Genomic DNA, 19820 nt, shown 5'->3' on the forward strand with positions numbered 1-19820 from the left:
TGTAGGTTTCTGCTCTCTGCCCAGTCAACAAAATTGTCCAGATTGCTTTGTTGTTTTGTGGGACAACAGGAAAAAACAAGGTCAGGGAAGTGGATAGGTGTTAAATTCCAGCTGTGGTGGTTTGACTATAAGCTTTCATAACAAAAAGCTCTTTAAGGGATCGTCTTGAACATACAAGTGATAAAGGTCAAAGTTTATATTCCTGGCATCGTTAGCTATATTTTAAAACCTATCTGTGGAAATACACTGGCACATGATTTCTTTGTTTAGCTTTACATTTTCTGGAGAAGGCTGGATGTAATGTGATTCTGAAACTTGCTGACTGACTTTTCCGGTTAGTCCATTAAACCATCAACTCCAACCTGTGGATTTGTATTATTGCCAACTGGAGGTAACACGTCTGTTTTTTGTTTTGTTTTTTTACTTCATTCTTTAAATGGGATAAAAAGTCTTTGTTACAGAACTGCATAGGTCAGATTCTGCCTTTTTTATTATAAGGTTCTATAGATAGTATGAAAGTACAAACAACATATAAATAGATATTCAGGACTATGTGTGATCACTTAAAAATGCCCTCAAATAGAAAAGAAAACATAATAGGGAATCTCTTGTAAATTCCCTGCAAATGTGTTGGAAATCAAATGTGTTGTAAGTAGCGATAATTCTTCTTTACTTGGACAATATTATATGTATCACTTTCAGAATCCAGATAAGCAAGAAGTCTTTCTTCTAGAGTTTAAATACATGTTGAACTTTCTTTCCCCCATATCTAACAAAGTTGTGGGATCTTTGGTTGGCTAGGAGTTGCAGAAATTGCAAATGAATTATTAAAAGTTAACATAATTAACTGTTGTTCAATACTTGTATTTGTAGTGAAGTACTGTTCTAATAGCAACACTCCTGTTTGTGGTGGGGATATTATGTGAGATGATAGACTTGTTTACAAAAGGTGCTCTCACTTTCAGTTTAGCACCTATAGTGAAATCATGGTCCATTACCCTCTTTTCCTTTGGTAGTGCTGACAGTGGTAGAGTCTACTTCTTAAGTTTTAGTCTGGCCCTGATCCAGCAAAGCACTCAAGCCCGAGCTTAACTTTAAGCACTTGAGTTGCCATATTGAAATATATGAGAGAATTCACATGCTTAAATGATTTGCTGGATCAGGATCTTGAGCTTTAACTATGGTCAAATCTGTCTTGTTACTAAAATCTTGTTAGGTGTTCTATATACTCAGTAATTTATAAGTTCATAGAAATTTGAAGAACCTAAGCGCTGTTTAAAATGTGTATATTTATCTCAACACAGAGCACTTCCTTTTATAAGAACATTCAAGCCACTGTTTTATATTAGCGTCATTCATGTGTTATTTTCTGTTCTATTTCTGAAGAAATGTATCAGTGATTCTGTTTATACTTTTAAAGTTTTAGAAGTTAGTTTTGGATCATTTAAAATAATCTTTGGAACATATTGGTGAATTATAATAACCCAAGAACATTAGAAGATCCATGTTAAAATATTTGGTCCCCCTTTTAGCCCTATCTCCTCATGTAACTATAAAGATATGTAGCTCTTTATTTCTTTCAGTAGAATCACCAAAAGAGGCTCAACCTGAAAGATAAGCAAAAGTAACTTTGGTTTCAAATATATGATAAGCGGGAATCTGTCTGTAATTGTGAAGCAGGTTGTGGAGATAAACTGAGCACTGTAAATGCATGTTCCTTTTGGTAAAGCCTCTATTTTAGAACTTCACACTGAAGGTCATTTGAAATACAGCAGTTAAAATGAGTAAATCTGGCTAACTTTGTGTCTCTTTCCTCTCTCATTGAGATTTGAGAAAACAATCCTCCCATTCCTAAGAATGAACAAATATATTTCCCTTTTGACACCTCTCTGAGCACCAACATTTCATTAATTTATTTCTTAAATAGCACTAGTATAGTTTAAAGGAAAAACATTGACTTAAATCACAGCACTGTCTGAATTTTTTTTCTAAGTCTACAAGCAACACCTATAATCATGATTGAAAGGAATTAGATTTAAAAACATCTATTTTTTAAATTTAATTTGTAAACTTGACTACACTTTTTGTGAGGTCAGTTTAATTGTTTGCCTCGTATAGTCAATTTCCCATAGTTTTTTGTGTCTGTCTGTCTGTCTTTCAGTCAGTGTGGAGAGAAAAAGGAGGAGTGGAAGACAGAGTAATCTTTAAAAAAAACAAGAAACTGTGATTGTAAAACTGCAAAAATTGGCAGGGAGATTCAGATGCAAGAGTTGTACCGGAAACTACTTTTAACTCTCTTTAGAAATTGGATAGATTTTGAATTATTATGAATCACGTTTATTATGGTGATACCTAAAGACCAGTCAAAAATGTGCTAGACATTGTACAAACACAGAGTAACACACAGTGTCACTTTCTAAAAGTAATCAAATGTAAATAACCTGGGTGAAAGCCCATATTAAAAATCAGAGACTGTCATAGATACTTGAAGGGTAAAAGATGTTCTAGATTATTTTATTCCAATAAATTGAGATATCTGTTCATTGCTTTAATCATTCAAGTTACTAACATTTCCAGCTGTATTTATTTCTATTAAATTTTCCAGAATTCTCATACATTTTCCTCTGGTAAATGAACAAATAGTTTGCAGTGAGCAGCAGATGCTAACTGGTGAGGCTGTGATAAAGCTGACCTGTGTATTGTTATAGGCTGAAAAACGTGATGAACCCATAATTTAGACGCAGTGTGTTTTTTACAGAAATGTGACAAAGCTGTAGGGAATCAGTGCTGGGATCCAGTGTTTTAGCTGATGGCATTTCACCCTTCTTCTCTACCAAAACTACTATTCTGTAATCATAACCACCAGTAATTCTGTAGAGAGAAGCCATAGGTCTTTCACCTTTAGGAGCAGTAGTAGTGTACTCTGCAGTACTGTGTAGTATGAGACAAGATTTTTGTTTGATTCCATGCTTTCTCAGTATGGAGGTTTTTGCAAAACTTAATAGTTAGAGAGATCATTTTTATTTTATTTTTTTCTTTTGAGATTGTAAGCTCTTTGGGGTAGGGACTGCCACTTACTGTACGTTTGTACAGCACCTAGCACAATGGGGCTCTGATCTAATTGATGCCCGTAGGCTATACCACAACACACACAAATTATCTTTCCGATGCTTCACTTACTGCTTCTTAGTGAAATGTAATCACATCAGAATAGTGATCTGATTATGTGGGAAATAGTTTTGCACTGGTCTAAAAAGAGTGAGAAAATGCCTCTTATAAAAGTTTAATCCATTTAGATGTCCATGAAATACTTTGAGTTAGACTACCTTTTCCCTGCTAACTTCTGTAAACCAACTGGATTTTCAAGCTTTTTGGATTCTGAAGGAGTTTTCTTAACAGATAAGATTTTTTTTCCTGTGTTTATTTGCAGATGGGGGTGGAATGCATGAAAGGTGATACTTTTGTATAAAACCACCTTTGTAGCAGTGAATGGTGTGCTCTATTCACCATGCTGTTTCCTGTTCTGCAATACGTATAGAGAGAGTTTACCTGCAGAAAGCATTGAATACTTCCTTAAATGGAAATTTACTTGCTTTATTTCTGATCAGAGATACAGTTACCCAAATTGTTTGAGCAGATGACTGTTATAATTTAAGGCAGACATCTTGACATTGTTATCTAATGTAGTGAGTCGGATATGCATTTCTATCTGATCTCCAAGGCTTTCTGTTGTAAGCTTGCATCTGATATGAGGCTGTATTTCAAATGTCAATGAAATCTAATACAGATCCTTTTGCTATAAAAAGGGGAAAAAAGATTAGCTCTTATTTCAAGCAGTGACAGGAGGAAACTTGAGGAAAAACAACCTTTGCTGACTTGGAAGGCTACAGCATTGCCATTTTGAAAAAGACAGACTGTTTCTGAGTATGTCCTTTTGTAAGGACAAAGGAGAGTGGGAAATTTCTGTATCTTCAAGCAGATACAGAAATACACACGTGAGGAGAGATTAAAAAGACTGGGACTCAGTTTAGAAAAGAGACGAGTAAGGTGGGTATGATAGAAGTCTGTAAAATTATGAATGTTGTGGTGAAGGTGAATAGGGAAGTGTTGTTTACCCCTTCACATAACACATGAACCAGGGGTCACCCAATGAAATGAATATGCAGCAGCTTTAAAACAAGCATAAGGAAGTATTTCTTCACACAGCGCACAGTCAACCTGTGGAACTCATTGCCGTGGGATGTCGTGAAGGCCAAAAGTATAACTGGGCTTCAAAAAAGAATTCGATAAGTTCATAGTGGATAGGTCCTTCAATGACTATTAGCCAATATGGTCAGGGACGCAACCCCATGCTTTGGGTGTCTCTAAACTTCCAACTGCCAGAAGCTGGGACTGAACGACAGGGGATGGACCACTCAATTATTGCCCTCTTTTGTTAATTCCCTCTGAAGCATCTGGTGCTGGCCACAGTTGAAAGACAGGATACTGGGATCGATGGACCATTGGTCTGACCCAGTAAGGCCGTTTTTATGTTCATCTGTTTGTTCTCCTATTCCTCCATTTCTCCTGTGTATTAGGGGCTTTTGTATTTCTTTCTGATCCATTTGGGACCAGATTTTTTGCTAGCTATAATAACTGGGATGAAAGCAGTATAATGCACATCAAGTTGTGTCAGGAGAAGTGCCAAATGGTTGTAACTGACTTGTAGATAATAGAATGAGGATTGCTGTGTTGCATTGGACGTTTTAATGACACTGCTGATCCAAACAGAGCTGGCCTTGGGATAGGGTGCAGCCTGCCTTGTACTGATGGGACATGCAATGGATCATTCCCATTATAGGTTTAAAAAGATGTAATAATTATTTGCAGGGGAGGAGATTGGGAGAGCAAATTCTTCAGGATGAGTATGGAATTCCAAATGACCACCAAATCAGCAGGAGAGCGACAGAATTGTTCTGTGTTCATTATGGAGCTGGAGACAGAGGGAACTGTACAAGTTTAGAGCCTGGTCAGGAACCATATGCAAAAGGTGCATAGATTTAATTGAACATAAACACTGCAGGCTCCAGTGTTTAAGCCATTGCTTTTTCTTAGCAGAATGTGGGTAACCCTCCCATTATGGATGGGATTCACTTTAGTAATTCAGCAAATATGTGTCCTAGGGTGTGGCAATAAAAAGATTGGTGCATGCTGCTCAATGATGTCACACCTATTGATTGTGACACAGTGACAAAGTACAAACTGATATTGTTCACATTCTTTGGGAGTGAGGTGGAGTTTTATACAAATGTGGATGTCAACTGCCTGAAACCATTTTTGGGCAATAGATAGTGAAATTTGTTTTCTGAAATGACAGCTGCAATAGCAGACATTGACCTGTGCTGCCGGCACCGTGCCTGTACAGGAGCTTTTTGTGCGGATTGTAAACAGGACAGAGAGGCCGAATTCCACCTCATGTGTAAACTGTAGGGTGTGGCAGCTACCAGTTGTTCAGAATAACAAGTCCAGTCTACAAATAGCCATGAAAGAGGGAGGTCCTGAGCAGTTTCAGCTATCCATGTGGAAGAAAACTCACTCAATTCTGCCAACTCTAAAGATTTAAAAATCATGTTAGGCTCCCAGAATCACGAGTGCCTGAAAATCAGGAGGGTTTTAGAAGGAATGATTTGGGGGTTCTTTTTATTTGCCTTCAGGTTTCTGAGTCTTCAGAGAACACTCAGGTCACATTTTCTGTCTTTAGTCTGCCACCAGGAGGGATAAAAGAAAGAAAAAAAGAAAGCTGAGATTCTCATGTAATCTGACCTCTTGGGAATCTTTGTGGCTTTAAGAAAAACATCAAATATCAGGAGAGTTGGTGACACTGATTACTTTCAAAAGCCAAGAATATAGATTTCTGGGAGTTGATGTCCTAACATACTTTGGAGGAAATTTAACTTGTGTACAATATAAATCTGAAAGATGACATGCATTCCCTTTTCTGATTCTGGCAAATGTATCTCTTTAGAATTCGTTGATTTCAGCTACAGCAAGATCAGGCCTTGGTCTTTTTATTATTCATGATAGGGCCAAAATTGCAGATACTCATGTTTTGCAAGTAGGTGATATAGAAACATCCCCATATACTGTAGCATGGCTAGTATTTTATAGTCCATACTTCAAATACATCTACATTACAGTAGGGGGTATCCTATAGTCACAGTATCAGTTTTACCCACGTTATGCTGAAATTTGTGGCTTTCAGGATTTCCCTCTGTGGCTTCTACTGAAGGACAGGGGAGATGTCACATAGCCTTAATGTTAGCCCCAGAAAAGGGAGAAGAGTAGATTAATGGACTACAGCTGGAAATGTTTATTTCTTGTTTATTTTAGCTAAAATTTAAAGTTGGTGATGGGAGGAGCATAGATGCGGACTCTCTGAGTGTTCCAGGGCTGGAGCACCCACAGGGAAAAAATGGTGGGTGCTGAGCACCCACCGTCAGCCTCCTCCCCTCCCCTCCCCTCCCAGCGCCTCACGCCCACTGTGATCAGCTGTTCCGTGGTGTGCAGGAGGCACTGGGGGGGGAGGGGAGAAGAGCGAGGCCGGGTGCACTCGGGGGAGGGGGTAGGAAGAGGCAGGGCAGATGTGGAAAGAAGCAGGTGGGGGCTTGGGGGAAGGGGTGGAGTGGGGACCAGGTCTGGGACAGAGCCGTGGGTTGAGCACACACACCCCTCCCCCGGGGCAAATTAGAAAGTCGGTGCCATTGGGGAGGAGAGTGTCTTCCATGGCACAAAGAATGCCATCTGGGTAGAAAATCAAAACATGACGGGCTTCCAATTTTGATGGGTTTTTTGTGACTGTTTTGGAGGAAATAAAAATATGAATATGCCATGCATTTGTTTTTTGCCAAATACTGTGTTGTGACAGACATTAAAGGGACAAATAAAATTCATATTTGTTTGAATATTTTGTACCTTCTATTGTTAAAAGTATCAGCTAAGGTTCCTATCACTTAAAGGGGTTGCAGGGAAGTGAAAAAGTCTGCATCTTTTTTCAGTTTGCTTTGGGCATTTAACAACATCTTGGGTATTTACCTTTCTACTGCTTCCCAGCCATAGTCAGTTCACTTCCCCTTTTGTTCATGTGGATCTTCACACAGCACCCATGAAGTAAAACAATGAAAAGCAACAACTCTTTTAGCAAAATACAGTCAGGGCAGTTTTGTGCCACTCAGGCCTAGATCCTGCAATTGGAGCAATGCAGAGAGAGTCCCTGCTACCGCATGTTTCCTTAGTTCCAGAAACTTGTTTTGACAGAAAAGGACAAAACCAAACCAGAATCCTTCTTTGCTATGCGAGTTCCTTATATCTAAGGCTGCACCAGCCTGTGATCTTTTCATGGTAATATGAGACTCCAGTCAGGGAATGATAGGAGAAAATGAATCTCAAATTAGAATTTCTCAGATGTTTCCAATCTAATCTTGGAAAAGATGAGCTAACTCAATGTGTGGACTTGGGCGAGTCAAGTTATCTCTCAATGTTTGTTTCCTCACGTCTAAAAAGGGAATAATAACGCATTACCTACCTACCCTTCAGGAATGTCAGTGAGGATTAACTAGTTAATGTCTATGCAGTGCTTTAAACATATAAAACACCATACAAATGCTGCATATCATTAACAGTAATACGATTTATATAGGGCCTTATCCATAGCCCAGGGAAATCTTTTCATTAATGGGCTTTGGCTCAGGCCTATAGTGCCTCAAGTCTGTTAGTCTATAAGATGCCACAGGACTCTTTGTTGCTGTTTACAGACCCAGACTAACACGGCTACCCCTCTGATACTCAAGTGTGCTAAGTACTTTGCAGACCAATAAAGAGTCCAGGGCTCAGCCCCAAGGAGCTTACAATCTAAATTGACAGTGAACAGATAGAAGATGGCAAGTGATTTGAACAAGCAGCGATGCTCAGTATGCATCTGTAGTTTTTATATGGGTTTATTTAGCACTTTGCTGGGGGATGATATGGGGGAGAGTCTGTGTTTAATAAGCTTTGTGGAAGAAATGTGAGTTGTTTTGTTAAGTGAGGGCAGGGGACGTAGGCTGGATCACGGAGGGGGATAAAATGGAGACGACTTCTTAACTTAAATATGTCCTTCCAATAGGTGTTGTGAGTGTATGAGATGCTGCGGAAGAAGAGACCCAAGGCCTCGTACGGTTTGGCTTGGCCATCCAGAAAAAAGAGACCAGAGATACCCTCGCAATGTGATCAACAATCAGAAATACAACTTTTTTACATTTCTTCCTGGGGTATGTATGCCCATTAAACTTCACGTCTTTGTACCCCTAACACCTTCCTCATTTTCAGTGATTTTTACAGCATAGTGAATGCTGAACCTTAAGTCAGAGGAAAGAGCTAATATTCTGAGCCTATAAAGTGGTTAGGAATATGCTTCAGACACCTTGCCTAAACTCAGGGCTGTAACCAGAGCAGGGCAGCAGCCCAGGGCGCAAAGCCGTCAGGGCAGAAAAATGGGGTGGGGGGAGGGAGGGAAATGATAGGGGACGCAAATATGCTTGCTCACCCTGGGCACTAAAATACCTAGTCACAGCACTGCCTAAACGTCACTTTTTGTTGAACATAAAATTAACTAATGGTTTGTATGGTTGTAGAATAGATGCCGTACAAATCTCACATTGCTGTCTCTATGGGTGAAATTCACTCTTCCAAAAGCTTATGGGATTTAAGGGAGGGGATGAATGGAATCTACCCCTGTCATGTGGATGGATTTCATTGCAGCCCTTATGTTAATGCTTTTGAAGCTCATGGGCTGGAATGGCAGTCAGAACACCTCTATACTGTTACATGGGGTTCTTGGTCCACTGAATCACGCAGGTCTCTTTCTATAAGTCTATAATATATAACTAAACTATTGTTGTATGTAAAGTAAATAAGGTTCTTAAAATGTTTAAGAAGCTTCATTTAAAATTAAATTCAAATGCAGAGCCCTCCGGACCGGTGGCCAGGACCCGGGCAGCATGAGTGCTACTGAAAATCAGCTCATGTGCTGCCTTTGTGCTTGGGCATATGGATTTTGGCAAACTGCTCATAGCAAGTGCTCCTTTGAATATTTGATACTGGTTTGCGTGATTAGGCACCTAAGTCACCTGGTATGTTTTCTGTTCTCTGATTGGATGATCTCACCTCTATAAATAAGAGGATTACCTGAAGAAATCACTGAGGCGCTGACTCTATTGAGGCTATTCTGCGGAGGGAGCACTTTATTTAGGGAGAGACACATGGCAGGTGAGAAGCTGATTGGGGCAATTTTTGGACATCCCCTTGTTGCCCACCTGTTGGCTGTAGTTTGCTGTGGTACACTCTTCCTTGTTGGCTGGCACTGCTTCTTGCTGGCTCCAATTTCTCCCTGACAATGGCAACAGGGCAGATGGCCCTCCTCCTTATCAGCATCTCTTTCGTGTTGCATCCACAGGTTGCCCTCTGGCCACAGCCATCATGATGCATGGCCAGACCCCGTATGCCCTTTGCTTTCAGCTCACATTGTCATAGTCTGTCATCAGTTTAAAAGCAAAACCACTCCTTAATGAAAGCGAGTTCTGATTGGTGGTGGTTCAGTATGCAAGGGACAGTGGAGCTATTCTCACAACCAGTTCAAGTTGAAACTGCATTTGTTTTAAATATATATTTAGAATATTTTTTATGGCAAAACATAATGTTGGTTAGACATCCCCTATTTACAGTTGCTGTCACTTTTCTGAGTGGTATTTGTCAAAAGTTTAAAGGTAAAATCATATGTATGTATTAAAGACTAACTACTGCAGAATCTGTTCTATAGCACAGCTACATTTGTGTGCATGTTGTTATATTCACTAAGATGACCTCTTGGAAATTATTTCTAGCACTACTTTGCTATCATTATTTAGGATTTAGACATTACAGGAGCTAGCAGAAATGAATGTCTCTTATCAGTAGTTCAATATGCATAACTCTGAGATCGCCATTAACCTCTCCCCTTCTCCCTTTTTTTGTAGGTGCTGTTTAACCAGTTCAAATACTTTTTTAATCTTTACTTCTTACTTCTGGCCTGCTCTCAATTTGTCCCTGAAATGAGGCTTGGTGCACTTTACACATATTGGGTTCCCTTGGTAGGTAATCTACGGTTTGTTTATTCAAGAAAGTTTCAGTGTTTGAATACAAACTGTCCTTTGTTGTCTTATCTCTCCGATCTAAGTAATTCTGTGTCTCACATGATTTTTTGGCAGCTTATTTTTAGGAAGTCTGCTCTCTAAATGTTCTGAGTGTAGATGCTTGTTCTCACTTTTAAATTAATTTCATAAAGGTTGGACATTAAGGCATGATAGGACTCCGCTACCTATACCCTCTTCATCTGAGTTAATAGGGGCATAATTCTTTGCCTCTTACACAACTGCCACTAGGCATACCCACCACTGGGGCAACTGGCCCACTTCTACACTCAGAAAAAGTGAGAGAATAAATGGCGAACAAAGTAAACATCTTCCTGGCTCCTGAGAGTATTGATCACAGTTGCTAAGTTATTAGAAAGTTAAAGGTGAAGATGGAGGGTCTGCGTCAGAGCATTTTGCTTTGGCAAAGCATTCCAGAAGAGGGCTGCAAATCAGCAGGATTTCAGAAAAGCTTGTCAGGTGAATCAAAGGACCAAAGGGCAGTTTTCAAAAGTGACCTTAATGAATGACCGTATGTGCAATGAAGGCAAATCATGCAGTCCCGCCAAACAGTTTGACTTAGAGCCTTTGGATGGGTCAACAGGCTGATTTTAAAATAACATGTTTTAGTTTCTTAAAATATATATTTTTACATTTTATTTATTCATATTTGCTCAGAGCATAGATACTTCTCCTGAAACCTCTGCACCCCCGACACACACACACACTGATTTGTTGTTTTCCAATCATATATTTCCCCTGAGGTTGGAAGAAGTCAGAAAGCCAAGTTCACGACAGTCTTTGGGAAGAGATGCTAGCTACCTATTTGAGATGGGTTCTCCCGTCTCTCGTTAAAGTTCTTAGGCAGATCTCTAGAGTAAATTGGTGCATCCACAAGGGCGCCATGTGGCTTTATTTCAATCTCAAATCTGCAGGAAGAGTTGAATAACTTCCTTATTACAAAAACAACAAGGAGCCTGGTGGCACCTTAAAGACTAACAGATTTATTTGGGCATAAGCTTTCGTGGGTAAAAAAAAAAGTGAGGTTTTTACCCACGAAAGCTTATGCCCAAATAAATCTGTTAGTCTTTAAGGTGCCACCAGGCTCCTTGTTGTTTTTGTAGATACAGACTAACATGGCTACCCCCGTTCCTTATTACAGAGTTCTCAAATGTTTTCTATCTAGCTCTTTTCTGCCTGCCCCTTACCTCTTGCTGTGCATATGAACCAAGCTCCCTTTCTGTGGCAGCTGCTCAAAGGAACCTTGCCATGCTTCTTTTTCCAGTGGAAGTCAGGGTTGTAAGGTGTCAGGAGATGACTTTTTTAACATTTAGGTCCCTGTTTTCAGAAACGTGCATTTGCTTGTATATGTACATATGCATGCCTGGGTAGTCATCACAGATATGCATATCAGATCTCCAGTAAGATGTGCATGTAATTCTAAAACTCTGGACGTTGGGTTTTATAGCTGACTTCCTTGACGCCATTGACTGTAGAAAGAACGAGGAGTACTTGTGGCACCTTAGAGACTAACAAATTTATTTAAGCATAAGCTTTCGTGGGCTAAAACCCACTTCATCAGATGCATGCAGTGGAAAATATAGTAGGAAGATATATATACACAGAGAACATGAAAAAATGGGTGTTGCCATACCAACTATAACGAGAGTAATCAATTAAGGTGGGCTATTATCAGCAGGAGGGAAAAAAAACTTTTGTAGTGATAATCAGGATGGCTCATTTCCAACAGTTGACAAGAAGGTGTGAGTAACGGTAGGGGGAAAAAATTAGCATGGGGAAATAGTTTTTACTTTGTGTAATGACTCATCAACTCCCAGTCTTTATTCAAGCCTAATTTAATGGTGTCCAGTTTGCAAATTAATTCCAATTCTGCAGTTTCTCATTGGAGTCTGTTTTTGAAGTTTTTTTGTTGGAGTATTGTGACTTTGAGGTCTGTAATTGAGTGACCAGGGAGGTTGAAGTGTTCTCCGACTGGTTTTTGAATGTTATAATTCTTGACATCTGGGGCAATAGAAATAAGTGTTTAGGAGCAGACCAGAGAAAAGGGGATGGTGATTTAAAAAAAATAAGGACACAACACTGATTTTTTGGGAGGGCGGGGGGTATGGGGGAAGAGTTAAAAAGGCACAATAAGGAGTGATTGAATGGGATGATAAGATAATTTAAACTACGTGGCCAATGCATTTAGGAATGCACTGCACAAGCCAATTGAAGCTACAACAACCATTTAAAAATCTATGCACCTCTATACTTTTTTCCCTTCCACTTCCAGTAAGCAGCCTCCTAGGGGTTTACATCCCTCTCTTGCACATGAGGTCAGCTGGAAGTTAATCATCAAGAAATATCGTATGTTTTCTGCATAGTATTTAAGTACATTAACAGTTCAGCTTTGATAAACAAATGGCAGAAAACACTTGCATCAAACCTGTGCTGCCATCTGTCTTCACTCAGCAGGGCTGCAAATGAACTGTAGTTATCTGGAGCTTCCAACAGGTTTTAGAAATCCTTGGGTATAACTTGTTGCTTTCAATATAGGAAGCAAAAAGATATTTAAAATAATCACAGATCCACAATGATTTTAAAGATGACACTTTTAGGCTGCTCTTTGGAAATCAGTGGTGGTAAAATTCCTGCAGTATTGATGGTAAAACATTCTCCCCATTTTCAACTGAATTGGGAAAAATGATTTCCATTAAATTTACCTCAATCTGATAATCCTGTTTGCAAAAGCAAACTGATACCCCAGAAGTAAAGAATATCATGAAGTTGCTACTAAAACTCTGCTGGTAGTCAGCCCTTTGTCTGGTTGAATTCGTGTTTTGGCATATGCTTATGACAAAGTTATTGTATTTGTCCTGTTTAGGAAAAGTGAGTGTGTCACAAACTAATTTGAACAAGCCCCCCATTCCCTCCCCCTCCATCCCCCAACAATTTTTTTTTTTTTTTTTTTTTTGTAGAATCCTATAAGCAATTGTGATTTGTCTAGGCCAGATGAGCAATTAGGATTCAGCATATGAGCTGCCAGAGAGTAGTATAAGAAAGGTCTTTGTTCATTACTGACTGCTGATACAAGTGTTCGGTATAGAATGACATACATGATGGCATAGTGAGGCAGCACATGTGGGAATATTTTTGGATGATTATTTGAAATTCAGATACCCAAACTCTTTAGATTACTGATCCGCAAAGCAAGCTAAAAATAATCAACACAGATTGTTTCTTTCCTTTTTATCTGAAAGCACCTAGGAGTTTCTGAAATCATTAAGTGACAGAGAAGCCTTCAGTCTTTTTTTGCTTGTCAGTTACCCAACTGACAAATCTTTGAGTGGCCCAAAGTGAAATGTACTGACCCTAGCCCTTTTGGAATGAATTGCTTCTATCAAAAGATCATCTTGTATATTATTGACTTCCTGGCTTCTGTAATATGAATCTGTTCTATGCCATGTTTACATTATTAAAGCAATTCCAAGCCTTAAGGACATATTCTCTCTTGATGTAAGAATATAATTTCTGTTAATGTTAATGGGCATTATGTATGGAAGGTAACGAGACTCTATCTCAGTAGTTTGTATATTTGACCAACTCTCTTCTCTCCACAGCAAAGCTGGTAGGATTATTTTTTTTGTCAAAACGTTTGTTTTTTTGTGAAAAATGGCTTTTATTTTCATTATGGCCAAAAATATATTGGGAACATTTTAATGGTGGTCACACAATGGAGACTCAAATTTTTCAGTATATTGGGGATTTTTGTCAAAGAAAAGTAGAAGTTTATGCAGGAAATTTTGAAAACTTAAAAAAAAATTCTTATAAAAATTAGCATTTTTTGATCAGTTCTTCTCTATTGTACAGGCAGAAAGTTGCCATTAACATTAATTGGCACTGCGTACAATTTGTGGAATTATTAGGATTATTATTATCTATTATTAGAATAGGTACCAAAGTGTATTCTTTGCTAAATACTCAAGTGTCCTTGAAAAGAGGGCGGCGGGCTTGATATTTTAAATCATGTTTATCTTAATTAAGCCTCCTGCAGTCTAATAAACAGGAACGTTTTCAGGCTGAAACTTTCAAAGGAGCTTGAGTTAGGTCCTTTTGAAAATGCCCCCTTTAAATAATGCAAATACATGCAATACCTTCTGCATTTCAAAGCTAATGTCAAATTTTTCCTCCTAATGTATCCTGTGGTTGTGCACTGATACATATGAACTGTAGTTAAGACACTGCATAATTTTATTACAGTGTTGTATGTTTTAGGTGAGACTGTGTGCACAAAAACCAAACCTATAAGAATATCTGAGTTTAATTGCAGAAAATGCTCTCCTTCAGTTTCAGTAAACCAAAGACAGTTTCTTGTTGGGGGGGGGGGCAAAAAGTACATGTGAAAAGGTTAATTATTGTCAGTGTCAGGTAGTAATATTGGCAGCACTGTATGCCCAAGGTTTTCCAAAGTGATCAGTAATTTTTGGGTGCCTGACTTGAGGTGTCTTAAAGAGGCCTGATTTTCAAAGGGTGGGTGCTCAGCGCTTTCTGAAAATCAAGTCCCTTGAAAGGTATCTTAAGTTAGGCACCCAAAAATTCATTAACCACATTGGAAATTCTTATCCCATTTGTTTATTTACTCATCAGACCCTTTCCTGCATTATTTATAAATCTGTCTGTGGTTTTGTCTTTTATTGCATGTTTCAACTGTCATGCTTTTAAACAATTAAAAAAAAATGGAATTTGATTGGATACCTAACAGATGCATTGGTTGACAAGATCCCTGCTTCCTGATTACAAGATTCTGTAATATGAATTTTCACATGGAGTGTAAAGCGCTCGCAGCTCTGTTAATTGACATGCCAGTTTTAGCAGTGTAGTGAATCAGAGCTGAATAATGTCTAGTATAAAATGAGTTTGTGATACTAGCCCATAGAGGGAGTTGCTTTGTCTGAGCGCTGCTTATTTTTGGAGTTTGGTAATACTAAAAGTATGATGTGCATGTTCTCCATGCTGTAAGAAACTGAAATTGTTCCTCACGTCTACAGAAGAGAATGATCTAGGCCCCAATCCTGCCAATGCTTTAATACTGTGAATAGTCACATTAATTTTGAGGCACTACTCAGGGTAATAAAGTTAGGCACGTGTATGTTTGTAGGATCAAATTAGATGAACTATCTTGGATGGTCTTGTGCTTAAGGCACAAGACAAGGTCTCGGGAGATCTGGCAATGCAGTGGGTTTCCTGTGTGATCTGGGACAAGCCACAGCGGCCCAGACCCTTCAACGTATTTAGGCATTTAACTCCCTTTGATTTCATTGGGGGTTAGCCCATATTTACGCTACAGTGGCACGACTACAGCACTGCAGCTGTTCCTCTGTAGAGCCGTAGTATAGATGCTTCCTACATCAACAGAAAGGGTTTTTCCATCAATGTAGGTAATCCATCTCTCCAAAAGGCAGTAACTAGATCAATGGAAGGATTCTTCCATCAATCTGGCTGTGTCTGCAGTGGGGGTTAGGTCAACCTAACTACGTCATGCAGGGTGAGAAATTTTTCAAAGCCCTGAGTGATGTAACTAGGTTGACCTAAGTTAGATGTAGACCAGGTTATGCACCTGAATACCTGCTGGGAGCCGGGCTTAAGCTCTCTCTGCCTCAGTTCCCATCTGTAAAATGGAAATAAAACTTCCCTACCTTACAAGGGCATTGCGAGGGTAAATTGTTTGTGATGTGCCTGGCAAGCAGCACAGAAAGCCTGTAAATAAAACGATATTTAAAAAATATGAGTCTATTGTTATCTTGCTATCAGGGTTCTATATAACACTCATCGTAATAATTAAGCAATAAGAAGTCAGGAAAACAAGATGAAAACATTGAATATAGGCCTGGGCATTGGTCAGTATCGTGCATTACACAGATCTGAGACAGATGATGTTTTCTGGCCTCTTACCCATTTAGTTTTTTTCTCCCCCCTTTAGGGTTTTGTGCTTGCAGTTACCATCATTCGCGAGGCAGTGGAGGAGATCAGATGTTACACACGCGACAAGGAAGTAAACTCCCAGATCTACAGCAAGCTCACAGCAAGAGGTCAGCTCTTTGGCTCCAGCTCTCTGCCTCTGCCCCACTGTATCCTGTAGCAGACTGCTGGAATAGCAGGAGTTGCAACTCAATCAAACGTTGCTGACAGTCAGAGAAGCAGAGTTCAAGCAGGGCGGGAGGGTTACAGGCATGCAGGCACGTGGCTTAATGTCCACTTTGTTGCTTTTAGCACTAGAGAGTCATCTGCAGGTCTCGGTAGACTTGCAGATACCTTCTTGCATAACTACAATTGAAGCTGCCAGTTATTGAACGTTCCCCTAGGAAATAAATCGAGAGCAAATGTGAATGGGCAAGTTATTTCAAGTAACTCCGGGACACGTTGTATGCAGAGTGGTCAGAATCTCAGTATTCTATTTATAGGGTGTGTGAGGCTGTGTTTGGTGCTGTGCAGGCTGAATGGAAAGATGTGGTTTCTTTCCATAAATTTAAAATTTAAATTACACACAGACACACCAGTCCAGGCAAACATTGGATGTAGGTTGAACTTTCACAGATCAGGCTCTTGAAAACTGATAGGCCTAAATCACAGCCCGTTGTAAAACCTGTGCCCTGACCTTGTCTTTGTGGTACCATGGCATGTTGGAGAAAATGGAACCTGGAACTGAATCACCTTGGAGTTTGCTTTTGCAAAATGAAAGCAAAGTATCCTTGTCCCTCCTCTACTATAGATCCTTTAGTTGCCTGATTATCAGTGAATGGCCTCATGGGAGCAGTGTTCTTTAAAGGAAGGGAAGTCCCTCAGTGGCCAAGGAGAGGGAGGGAGATCCAAGTGCAGGAAGTAGATTGTAGATGGAATGAAGGCAAAACTAGGCCTTTGGTAGCTATCATGTGGGGGTTCAAAATTGTATTTTATTCACATAAGTAGTCATGCATGAGTCTTTCAATAATACTTTTGCTTTCCAAGTACACTTCCTTGCTTGTCACTTGTGTGGAAGGAAATAATGTGCTCTGCTGTGTGCAGTGAAAGATTTTCACAAACCAATATCTAATAAGGTTGCTGAAGTAAATATAACCCAGATACAAAATACACAACTAGCGCATAACCATTAATAACTAAAGAAAGAAAGAAAACTGCAGATTATTGGTGGCAGTTATTTACGTAAACGTTCTAATAACCTTGTCTTGGCTTAAAAAACTTTCCAGACACCAGCTAGTCAAAGGTAGATGCAACAGATGAGGGTGGGAGGGGGTTGGTTCAGCATGGTCCAGCGGCAGTTAGAAGGACACAGTGTAACTAGTTAAGATAATTTACATACACATCCATTATTACCCCAACGCTTTATACATGCACTTGACTGTGACATGAAAATTCACCTTATGTGTTACCTTAGCTGTGACTCTACTATATATACTTAGGAACTCTTTCAACATATGCATCACTAATTATATTCTTCTTATAACTATGTCAAGTATATAATTAGTGACCTAAGTGCTGAAGGAGTTCATAAGTGTATATGTCAGCGTTAAGGTGACTAACACATAAGGTGACTTTTCAGATGTTAATATTATCTTTAAACCAGATGTGTGAGAAGGGGTAATAAAATGTATGTAAGCTATTTCATTATTTCCAATTGGGTTTTTTTTTATGCTTACATTTTTTTAATGGTAATAATGTCATTACTTATTTTGCGGAAGAGTTAAGCAGCCTGAACTCTAATTTTTGTATATGTGTTTGTGATCATATGAAAGAAATGGAGCCCTGAAAGCATAACACAGGCTGGGGTAGAAAATACTTTGCACCAAGCTCCTTGGAGATTGTGTAGAGAAAAGTATGGTGTCATGCTCTCCTCTCTGAAGTGTGTAGGAGGAGTAGAAGAACTCTGCTCTTGCCTATCTTAGGATATGTCATCTGGGTATGTGCAAAATTCCAGTTTCTACCTGGCTCTACTGGGCACGCACTTCCATAATCCTGCTGCCACCACCTGCCCCTCTTTGCCAAAAAGCTCACATCTTAGTGTGTTACACGCCAGTGCTTTGTTGTGCGAAATATTACATGTTGACATTCAACTAATATTTTTGAATGTGGTTTTCACGACAGCAACAGAAATATTAAGCAGGGATATTGCTAATAACTTTTTGTGTGTTTTTAATATATTTTGTTTAGCTGCCCCTCCCTTGAACTCTGAGTAGTTCAGACTGTTAAGTCATTTATAAGCCAAAAATAAAATAGACACTAGATCAAAACTGTTAATAGGGTCATTTCCAGACAGTTAAACTATAGGATAGATTCACTTCAGACTTTCTCAAAAATTTATTCTGTACCCTAAGTATTAGTGGTGTGATTTTTTGATTCAGATCATTATATATATTATGCCTAACAAAGAAGTGTAAATCCCACTTTAACTGAAGAATAATAGTTTTAACCATGGCATAGCTAGCAGTGCTGCCCAATGATGACAGGAGCATTTTTTTTATTTTTTTTTAATGGGAGTGAGCTGAAATTAAGTAGCTTCTTTTTTGGGGTTCAGTCCTCTTTGATATAAAATATGTAGCCTCTCAATTTTAAGGTGCAGTGATCTGAGCATGTATGTAAAACAAGCTGCATGTGTGATTCATTCTATGAACATTTTGCAATTTTGAGAACAAGACTTCTTTTGCATGTAATTGCTTAAGATTATGCATACTTCACAGGCCAGGAACTGTGAGGCTGCTGTGGAATAAGCCATTGCAGTTGCTGAATATTAAATCCCCTTTTAATAACATGTTCTCACTACAACATTTAAAATGCTTGGCAACCAGCAAAAGTCCCATCAAAGAGCGGTTTACTACATCTATTTAAAGGTATAAAAGAGTTGCCTTCTGTGTTCTATTCATTGATCTATAAGGGGCCTGACCTTTTCTTAGTTCTTTTCATATTGCAATTACGTTTCCCATGAATGATTTTCCCTCCCTTCCTCCTTAACTTCACTAATTCTTGAAAGAAACTGAGTGGGATGGGCAGCTGGACACTAGCATATAATACAAGCCATTTCATTAATTTTTTAAAATATATTTGGTAAGGTAACAATAATACAGTAGCCCAGTCAGTTTCATGATGCTCTCTTTCTATATTCTGTTCTATTTATTGTAAGGCTCAAATGTTCAGTGGGCACATTAGTAGTGATTATCTCAACTTTAAAATAAGTATTTGCATAACAATTTTTGGGAAAGAGTTAAACCATTTCACACAGTAGGAATGGAAGCGAGCAACTTTCAGGGGCTTAATTGTCAGCCACCAGTGACCTCAGACAATCAGGCCCCAGGTGTATGAAAGTCACCAGTAGCATAGTAATAGAGTCTTATTACCATTAATTTTAATTAATTAATTTTGGGTTAATTTACCAAAACTCCAGATACTTAGATTGTAAGCTGTTTGGTGCAAGGATTGTTTTTTGGATATGTTTCTACAGCAGCTAGCACGATAGGGCGTGGCCAATGACTGGGACTTCAAGGTACTATCACCATACAAATAACAAGAGGGTATCACATTGACAAGGGCAGTCGAGGAGACAGTACCAGTGACTTAAAGGCTTTTAAAAGGTTGACGTGTGTTTTTTTT

At 39.0% G+C, this 19820-nt stretch overlaps 1 protein-coding gene across 1 annotated transcript in view; it reads left to right on the forward strand.

Moving 5' to 3' along the window:
• ATP9A (ATPase phospholipid transporting 9A (putative)) overlaps positions 1 to 19820 on the forward strand; it is an 87863-nt gene that overhangs the window by 8079 nt on the left and 59964 nt on the right. The window contains exons 2-4 of the mRNA XM_065414433.1: positions 8141 to 8285; positions 10029 to 10142; positions 16162 to 16270. Of these exons, the coding sequence (XP_065270505.1) occupies positions 8141 to 8285; positions 10029 to 10142; positions 16162 to 16270 (368 nt within the window). The remainder of the gene's footprint in view (positions 1 to 8140; positions 8286 to 10028; positions 10143 to 16161; positions 16271 to 19820) is intronic.

The sequence above is a fragment of the Emys orbicularis genome, chromosome 12 (assembly GCF_028017835.1).
Source record: "Emys orbicularis isolate rEmyOrb1 chromosome 12, rEmyOrb1.hap1, whole genome shotgun sequence".
In the NCBI taxonomy this organism is placed as follows: Eukaryota; Metazoa; Chordata; order Testudines; family Emydidae; genus Emys; species Emys orbicularis.